General features: G+C 33.1%; 1 protein-coding gene across 1 annotated transcript; it reads right to left on the reverse strand.

Moving 5' to 3' along the window:
- Positions 1-5,760: 5,760 nt before the first annotated feature.
- On the reverse strand, positions 5,761-9,015 carry LOC107461219 (AP2-like ethylene-responsive transcription factor ANT). The gene is made up of 9 exons (XM_016079699.3): positions 8,398-9,015; positions 7,836-8,319; positions 7,662-7,744; positions 7,531-7,539; positions 7,356-7,444; positions 7,192-7,265; positions 7,059-7,109; positions 6,899-6,975; positions 5,761-6,557 (listed from the first exon to the last, which is right to left on the reverse strand). Exons 1-9 carry the CDS (start codon positions 8,642-8,644, stop codon positions 5,974-5,976), a joined length of 1,698 nt encoding a protein of 565 aa, XP_015935185.1. The 5' UTR covers positions 8,645-9,015; the 3' UTR covers positions 5,761-5,973.
- Between the last annotated feature and the right edge of the window lie 1,314 nt (positions 9,016-10,329).

Below are 10,329 nucleotides of genomic sequence, written 5' to 3' on the forward strand. Positions count from 1 at the left end.
TCAAAAAGTAAAGACACAGGGGACTAAAATTTTTAGAAATGAAGACTGAAATTTTAATAACATTTTATATCTAAAATATTCTCATTTTAATCAATTAATTGTAATTTTACCCTTTGTACAAATTAAATTAGAGTTTTATTTTTGTTTCAATTTCTGTCTCTCACTTTATACCAAACAGAATACTAAAATTTATTTCAATATGTATTTCTTAGTCTCTATATTTCAGTCTTAATCTTTCTTTCTTTGTCTTTTTACCAAACGCTATCTAACAGTTATGTAACAATATAAAGACTGGCATTGATAATAACTATATATAGAGCCTTGGCTAATTAGATTTAGTACACGCATATTAAATTTACGAAATTATGAATGCCCTGAAATTCGAATGGAGTACCCTAGTTAAATAATAAATATGTACAAATACAATGTGGTTTTATACTTTTATTATTATTATTATTATTATCCTCCTCCTTCAAGAGCAATTTGGTTGGTCATAGTAGTATTTTAAGTTAAAGATTTATCAATTATCAACTAAACACAAGCTGCTGCGTTTTGTTGTGCGATATTAATATTTAAATTTAATTTAATATTTACTAGTTTATTAGGTTTCTCGGTTGCTTCTTCTTAAGTTTGGGAAGTGATAGAAGCATGCGCGAAAGGAGAGGGCCAAAACTCCAAATAGATGCAATCATGATTAGATTTCCCTTTAAGATTTAAACTGGTGAAAAAGGCTGTTCTGTATATTAAGGAATCTACCAAGTTTGATGCTTCTTTTATGATGCATCAGCTCATCAAACCCATTAAGGCTCAGGATAGCAATCATTTGAAAAACATACATCGATGTTACCACATAAACAAGTCTTATATATATATATAATAAAGTTAAAAATGGTAAGTAGGAGCAAGAAAAGAATAATGACTAATAAGAAGAAAATAAAAGAGCCAGCTGGCAAGCGCATTATGGAAGTGTTGGCTTCGGTGATGCATCCTCCAATTAGATATGTGCTGACTGCTGAGAATATACAGTTTTTAAACATGTCAGGAATAATCAAGATCTACCATTATATTGTGCTATATATTTTGTTGTTTCGGATCACAAGAACCATTATCTCTTAATACAAAATTTTTTTTTGTCGGAATAAATTGATAATGTAAATATTATAGTTCGTATTATAATTACGAACCGTTAGATGATTTAACTGATTTGACTAAATTTTTATCTAATAGTTTTTAGTTATCAACTTTACGTGAAATTGACTGTACCTGAGTTTTTACTATATATATGTTGGAAATACTGTATATATGGAATTCATTACATTGATTTGTATATAATATAATTCCACCATGCTGAGATACCAAAAGTTTTTGTTTGTGTACTAATCCTATTACCCTCTTTCTTTTTGGGCAAAAAGATTACTCTACCAGCTTTTCACATGTAAGGTTTTTGTTTTTGCATCTGTAGGGTTTTTGTCAGGAACTGAACCAACAACCTGGCCCAAACAAAGCAGAAACCCATGCTCAACCCAGAAACCCGACCCGGAATTGAACCCTACTTCCCTCTCACACCAGGAATCGTTAGTTTTGTGGGAAAACTGGGCCATGGTCCATAAAAACTAATTCGGGTTTTGGTCCAATTATTTGGTATTTCTTAGTGCACCAGCTGATTTACGCTATCTGATCTCTGGGCTTCACTATATAATCTGGGCCTATGCCACACCTGTACAATTTTCTAGTGACAGGAACAAGAACAAAAAAAACGTATTTCTGATCTCAGACAAAAAACAGAACTAAAGACACATAGCTAAAACGTCGATTAAGAGTTAAAAAAAAAAAATAGATTGGTCTTGATCTTTAGTTATTGATAATAATTTTAAGATGACTTTGAATTAATTTGTATTTGTTTAACTAGTGACTCCTAACGCAAACGTTGGTTGTTTATATCATTTTTTTACATTACATAAACATTTAATATATAAATTACTTTCATGTAATTGTAATTTAGCTCAAAAAAATAGTGATAAATAAGTAAAAATGGAGGACGACAGAAACAAAATTATAAAAATCATCATTAATCGCATTTTATTAAATAAAAAATATTAATCATTGGCCAAAACATAAAGTACTTAAAGGAGAGTTGACAAACAACAAAATCCTTGAAACTAAACAATTACATACAGTAGTGTGTAATTATTTATAGGTAAAAATTTAGGTGTAATCAATTTTAGGTAAAGTTGATAGTTAAGAGTTATTAAATAAAAATTTAGTCAAATCATTCGTCAAATTATTGAATGACTCTCCCTTTTGTTTATAACAGGTGTGTTTGAGCGTTGCCAAGATATTTTGGATAATAACAGCAGTGAAAGAGTTAAGTTAGGGGAAGAGAGAGAAATTAAAGAGGCAGATCACGAGGCGAGGCAATAGCATGTCTGTGACAGCCAAATAATATTATTACTTAGATATGTGATGTGATGTGATGTGATGTTTGATGTTTCTCGTTTTCCCGCCCAATCTTTTCCTAATTGATGAATAATTAATCCCAATGGTTGATATTACTATTCACGAACACACGCATGAAATTAAAGAAATAAACTGATCTTGTGGCGGTTTGCCAATTGGAGATATATGCAGCACTACCTGCGATTGCGAAGCATGAGAAGGACGGGACCAAAGTATATAATGGAAGAGATGTTGTGATACATAGAGATTTCGAAGAAAGAGCCAATATTAGAGTAGAAGAGGCCTCCCTGGATGAAACATGAATCATCCATAGGGGACAATAATCCCATTATTCTCTCTTCAATTACACACAAAGCCACAAAACATTCACATTCACATTCACAACCTAACCTTGCGAGGTCCCCAACTACTCCTATTATTGAACAATTCGTACCACACTCCCCATTAATCAACTTGCTGCTGTAATAACACATAACACTTTCACCATTATTACTGGGACCATCTCTCATACATTAATGTATATGTACCATTTATTTTTCTGGGGGGGACCTCTGTACCTACGTACCTACCTTCACATTATTATTCATTTAAATCCGTATATTAGTATATGTATGTATCCCTGTATACATGCATCTTCACCCCTCAATTATGCAAATTACAATGCAAAAGCCCATTCAATGGGCCGCAGGTGTTGACCTACGCCTTCACATTTTGTCACAAACAAATTATGATGCTAACTCGCTTCATCTTTATTTTTCTGGGCGCCTTGTTATTCAACTTCAATTATATTCACTTTTGAGTTAACCCCATGACATTTCATTTCACACAATAATTCTTTTATTTCGTTCATGAATAAATTGTCATTTGTATCATGAAAGATACAAACGGACAAATGTATTCATACCCATGGAAGTTATAGCTTCCGTTTGTCAAGAATATTCTAACGGACTAATTGTGTAACCAACGTTCCGGTACTCTTGTCATATGAAAACTATCTTTTATGGTTATAATTGTCATTTTATTTTTATATGGGTATATTTGTCAGTATCTATATCTTTTATGAGTACAAATGATAATTTATTCTTTGGTTCATACATACATATCCTATCGTCAAGTCCTTTCAACGCTGCCAAATTTTCTTGGCTTGGTTAAATTTTCAACTAGCCAGCACTATATAGTATATATAATCCAGCTCATGAACAAGAATTGCTTTTCCAAATAAAAGTGAACTTTTTGTTTGTGTATGTTTGCTTGCTAAGGCTGTCCTCAATAATAAGATTTGTAATCATACTTGTTGACTAATTTCTCTATAGAGGATATGGATACAAATTAAAGAAAATTGAAGTGGAACTTACTTTTCTTTCCTGTTAAGAGTGAGGTGCATCTTTTACTTTAATTCCTATATTATTTTAAATTATTATTATTTTATCCATGAGACTTGCTGGCTTTTTGACCATCAATCTTATTCTAGTTTTACCTTTTGTTTGTTTTCATGCACATTCTCCTTCCCTTCTTGTGTTTCACTTTCAAACATCCTCGCTTTTCCTTTGTCAAAATAAAGCTCTATTTTCTGTTTCACAAGTAGCTTAAAGAGAAGGTAAAAATTTAGGTGAAGTCGACTTTACGTCAACTGCACATGAGTTTCCACCTAAAGAAAAATTATCATTTGCACCGTTTTCGCAAACGACTAAGCTTAAAGATACAGTTCACTAATCACAATATCTGTTGATCTTCAAGGTTTTCGTCGGCAACATTTTCTTGGTAGGAAATTAGCTAATTATTTCTACAACAATTATATATATTGTTATTGTTCCTCGTGTTGGAAAAAACTAACAATAGAACTTGTAATATAAGTAAATAATATACTCTTAATTTAACCAATAAAAAAAATATTAGGGGGTCTATTTTTTTCTGATATCAGGCAACATTTTATTTTTATATTATTAGAATTTAATATAAAAATATCTTTGTTAGACGAGTATTCACAAAAAGTGATTAATTTTATTGGTTATGTAAATATAATATTATATTCTTAACTAATTTAGGTTTATTGAAAAACAGTTCATTTATCTATATAAGTATAAAAAATTTGAGTCGTCTCTTGTATATACATTAATAACTGTCTAATAAAAAATGTTTGGTAACAAAAATAAATTGACTTCTTAATTGAATATAGAGAGATTATGTCATTTGAGATATAATTCATTGGCTTCCAGCAACAGACTCTTAAAAAAAAAATCATGGGATTAATATTTTTGTGGCATGATAAAATGAGATAGTGCTTGTATTGTACCGAACTCCTCTCTTTAATGTGCAGCAATAGTGCAATGACCTCCTTTTTATAAAAAAGAAATCACGCGAGAGAATGGAAGAAGCTAAAGGGCAAGATAGGAAACAACTTTTTAGAGAAGGTGTAGCTGGATTCCTTCATTTCATTTCATTTCAATAGGACTGTCATTTTCTTCTCTTTCCATTAGTGAAGACAATTTCATTAAAAATTTGGATTATTAACACATCATTATCATCATTATATGAGAGATCAAGCAAAGAAACAGCTATTCCCAACTTGAGTTAGTTTATATATAAACTATTCCCAGCATTCCCGGCACTGATTCCTCCTTGTCTTGGTCAACATTCAACAATTTTGCAATCAACAACATATTACTTTGCCACACGTGGGAAAGCAAGCCCTCCATAACATGTTAGACTACTACTCTAACTTGAGAAATCATGCTCTCCACACAAGACATGGAACACCTTTTACGTCCATTATCTCTTTGCAATTGGAATGAGAAAACTAAAGTTAAAAGAGATTTTAAACCATGTACATAATGCCTTTTAATTTATTCCTACATTCTTCTTTTTTTTTTATATGTCCCTATGTAATTATGACAATTAAGCCAACCAGAAACTTTCATGCAACTTTTCCTTTTGATGAACAACAAAGAATTGAGCATTGAGTTTGCCTTTAAGGAAAGTTGAGATAAGAAAAAGGTTTATGCAATCATAATGTTATGTAGATAGAGGGACATAATGGCAATAAAAACTTGATGATGTGGTCAAAGTGAGAGCGGTATTTATTTGCAATTATTGAGAAACACTGATGAGTTGGTAATTTGTACTTAACCGGAGATCTATATGTATAAAAGGTGCAATTCAATAATGCACCAACCCACTTCTTTTCCATTTCACACAATTTTAATCATTAGTAACTTCCTTTTCTTCAATTAATTAACTCCTTTCCCTCCAAAATATGCATATCTTCAATATTGCCAAAAGGCTATGACTGTAAAGGCCTACAACTTTGGTACATAAAGATGACATTAATTTAATATAATAATAAGATAATAACAACAACAATAAGGCTAATTAATTCCCCCAAATTCTCCCACTAATGTCTTTGCAAAATAGAGATGTCGCTTGAAACCCCACCTTTTTGTCCCCAATAATAACAATTTTCTTTTTCTACATGCAAACGTGACATTGTAACAAAGAAAGAGAAGGGAATATGTCATTCTAGGTATCGTTCCAAGCAGCAAAAACAGGCAAGTGAGACAAAGAAGCTGGCCTCATTTGAGAAGGGAACCAAGATCCAACAACACCAGTACTAGTTAAGGGGTTGTTAAGAACCATCTTGGGTTCAAGTTGAAGAGGTTTTGGAAACATCATTGACGAGGGACCCATTATTTTTTCAGGGCTAGCCTCTCTTGAGCTGCTTAGGCTGGTCACAAGCGAAGAAGCCTCCATCAATGGCTGCTGCCCTTCAATCCCAATCAGATCATGTATCCCCACAGAGAAAGCACCACCAGAAACCATCTTCCAGTTTGAATCAACATCATTGTTATTATTAGTATTGTCATTGTTGTTGTTTCTAGCTTGAACTGCTTCCACATTCGTGTTGTATTCAATGGCCTCCCATCTTGGTGGGTCAATAGCAGTATCTTTGTTGTTTCGCCTAGCTAGCTCCCCTGCAAGCAAAGTGTTACTCCCCATGATTCTTTCCACGTCGTATCTTGATATGTCAAAGTTTGTAACTGCATTGGAACCACGGAACTTGATTGCTGCTACATCATATGCTTCTGCTGCCTCCTCTTGAGTGCCTATGTGAAAAAATATTCAGGAAAATATTTGAACTTTTCCTATCCTTAAACATTTTTCTTGTATGCTGAGATTCCCTTTCATGTCAATATTCATATTATGTGATATATTTATGTATACAACAGCCTTATAAAAAGTGGAATGCTGCAATGATAATGTGATGGGTCAGCCTTACAAAAGCAGAACCAGTCACTTGTGTTTTGGAGGGGAAAATTATTAAAATGTTTTAATTTGACTCACTCCAATAATTAACATGTGCAAGTCTGTCTGAAAAATGTTGTAATAAAAAGACTAATTGATTAATTATAATTAAGAAAAATGTTGCATTGTAGTTGAGACTTACTGAATGTCCCAAGGTAAAGGTCCTTGTTCCCAGCAACTCTGCCAATCCTTGCTTGCCATCTTCCATGTTGATGATGTCTACATAAATATTCAAACTCTTAGCTTAGCTTAAGTATCCTAATTTGAATTGATAAAAAAAAGACAGGAGAATCACAATAAACCTTGTCACCCCTCTGTATATTGAAGCACCCCTAGAAAATCCACTGCTTTTTCTGAAAAAAAAAAAAAGATTAATTAGCATTTATGCATTTCAAATGTGTTTTGAAATAATAGACAATAATAATTAATGTGTACCTTCTCAAGTGGGCGACATATTCCTGCCTGGTCATGTTCTTCATCTCCTCAAGTTCCGCTTGGTAATTTTCCAACTGTCAAATTAAAAGTGTCAAACAATAAACAAAAATAAAAATAACATTGGAATTGAAGCAGTGGTTAATTAAGAAGAAAGAAACACATACCGGAAAATTGATGTGGGTTGAAGGTCCCCAGTACTTAAGGGCAGCAAGATCATAGGCTCTTGCAGCTTTTTGTTCCATATCATAACCCCCTAATTGATGACCACATAATAATTAGTAACAAGTAGCATAAAAAAGCAAGGTACGTGACGTTAGGGAGCAGAAGCTAAAGACTTACCCAAATACACTGTAACATTATTTGATTGAATCATCGTCATCATCATCATCATAAAGAAACGAGAGTCAATTAAAATGAAGTAACAGAAAATATAAGAAAAGCTAATACGATTGTGTAACTAATTAACTAACCCTGTCTTCCTTTCCTAGTTTGGCCTTCCTTCTTGCAAGTGTTATCCCATAAATGTGCTTCGTATCTACCAGTCCATCTATGCCTACCAACAAGAATAATAAAATATTAAAAAGAAAAGATGGTGAGGGGTTTAAGAAACAAAGAAAGAAAGAAAGGTAGGAAAGGAAACTAACCTGGTGACGCCTCGATACTGAGAAGTTCTCTGACCAAAAGTGTCAATGGATTTTCTGTGAACTGGTTGCTTGTTAGCTAGCCCTCTCTTCTTGTTGCTATTCTCCATTACTGTTACTGCCACCACCGACGACTCACTCTTCCCATTCTCATGCTTCGCAGCTGTTACACAACTTGACTCCGACCCTGGACTCATTGACAGACTCAGCGACTGTTGCTGCTGCTGCTGCTCCACCCACTTCTTGAATCCATCAATGCCTTCTTCTTCTTCTTCTTCTGCTTCTGCTATGTGGGGCATTGTTGGGGGTGGTGCTTGGTACATGCCATGGCAGGCAAAGGAGTAATATGGTGGATGCCTCAAAGGCTCTGAGAGAAAGCCTCTATGAGGAGGGTAGTAGATAGTGTCAATGGCCTCTCTTTCGTGTGTTCCCATGCTTGCACCACCCAGAAAGTCTTCCAGCTTCGGAGACGAACTACCAACCATCACTGCTTTAAACATTAACAATCATCATTATAACAAAAGTGAGAGAATAATGAAGAAATAAAGAAGGAAAGAAATTAAACCTTGTTGCGTTTGATGTGATCTAGTGAGAGCTTCCATGATGCAAAGTGAACCGTCTGACTTGAGAGGCATCACGCTCAACTGAGAATGAAAGGCAGCACTGTGATCTCCACCGCAGGAGGAGGAGGAAGAAGTAGTAGTAGTAGAAGAAGAAGAAGAATTAGGAAGGTCGAATTTCATGTGATGGGGTGAGAGAGAGAAGCCCAACCAGGCGTGATGATTGTTACTATCACTGTTGATCCACTTCATTTCCAAGTGTGTTGAGTTCTATTGAAACAAAAAGAATGAATTGTGTCTGAGCTGAGGAGAACCCACTTCATTCCATTCCATTGCATTGCATTGGGATCTGTGTGTATATGATATGAGACTATAACCCTTTCTTTTCTCTTAATCCCAGCTCCCAGAATAGCTTTGAGATGCTTCTTACTCTCCCTATCTATCTATATATCTACTCAACATACATCACACCATGCACTATACCTACAGTGCCCTCATAGCTAGGTAGGCCCAATATATTTTTATATTTGTTACAATTTTTTACAGAGAGAAGGTAGATAGATTTGACGCCAAGGACATATATCTGCCAATGCAGTCACTTCACACAGTACAACAATTCTGCGCCCCTCTGCATTCTGCCATCCAGCAACCTCTATTTTCAAATCCTCTCTCTATCTATCTCTAACTTAAATCCAACATTCGCACTATTTTAGTATAATATATTTTTTTTTCCTTTTTAATTAGTTGATAATATCTAAAACTAGAGGGTAAAATTAGGCTTTTTTTTTATGAGAAGTATGTGTGTATTGTGCATTGTTGTGGAGAATGCAAGTGCTAGTTATAGATGTGGGATAGTTTTTTTTTTTAATAAGAGATGAAAAAATTGGACTATTTGTAAAAAAAATTAGGCCTACTAATCAAACAAAAATTTAAATTTTAACAAAAATAATTGGACCTTTTAATTTATGTAGCCAAAAATTAGACGGTCTGATTTTTGTTTCTAACATTGTAATTACATAAAATATCTATACATTTTATAACTACGTCCTATATCATTTTTTCGTCCATATCTAACTTAAAAAGTGGTAAAATTATAGTTCTGAATTATTAGATTAAAAATATTATCAAATTATATATTGTACGTATGCAGTAGAAATAAGATTAAGACGTTGTTTGAAAAGCTAGAACTTAATTGATGAGTGTGTACTTTTTTATTTTTAATTTTATTTGAATGGCTGATTGGGGAAAAATAATTAATAATTAATATATAGTGGAAATAAATAAAAATTAAAGAAGAAGGCATGGGGCAGTGTGGGATGTGGACAAAGGGAGGTTTATTTCGTGGGCTCATCTAATCTGACCTCTGCTGATTATGTCACCCAATCTCCTCTTTCCTTCCTTTCAACCCAGCCAGCCTGTGACTTGCGAAACATTTTCTCAATATTCATCAATTCAGTAAAAAAATCAATACAATTACGGCGTATGAGTTTAATTTTGATATAAGGACGGAATACGATGTTTTATATAATTATGTAATTATATTATTTTTTTATAATTATTCGTGTGATTAATATAAAAAATAATTATTGATATGAAATTATATAATTAAATATACATATAAAATTATTTTATATTAATATTATATCAAAATTAAATTTCAATGTGTATTCTGTAAAGGAAACTTACATATATGAAAAATTAGTGTACTAAATATGTGTGAATAGTAGCAGACACATGCAGATTCTTATTTATTCTAAGACTAAGGATAATATATTTTGCGCTATGGTGCTACAAATAGAAAGGATTTTGTTTATCTGATACATTTTAACCTAGAAGCATATGTGTATCAAAAAACATGTTGCTATGATAGCTAAGAAAATTCCTGCTAAGACAAAATGATAAAATAACAGGAAAATGCTTTGCTTTTCTTCCTTTGT

The sequence above is a fragment of the Arachis duranensis genome, chromosome 8, assembly GCF_000817695.3.
Source record: "Arachis duranensis cultivar V14167 chromosome 8, aradu.V14167.gnm2.J7QH, whole genome shotgun sequence".
NCBI classification, from domain to species: domain Eukaryota; kingdom Viridiplantae; phylum Streptophyta; class Magnoliopsida; order Fabales; family Fabaceae; genus Arachis; species Arachis duranensis.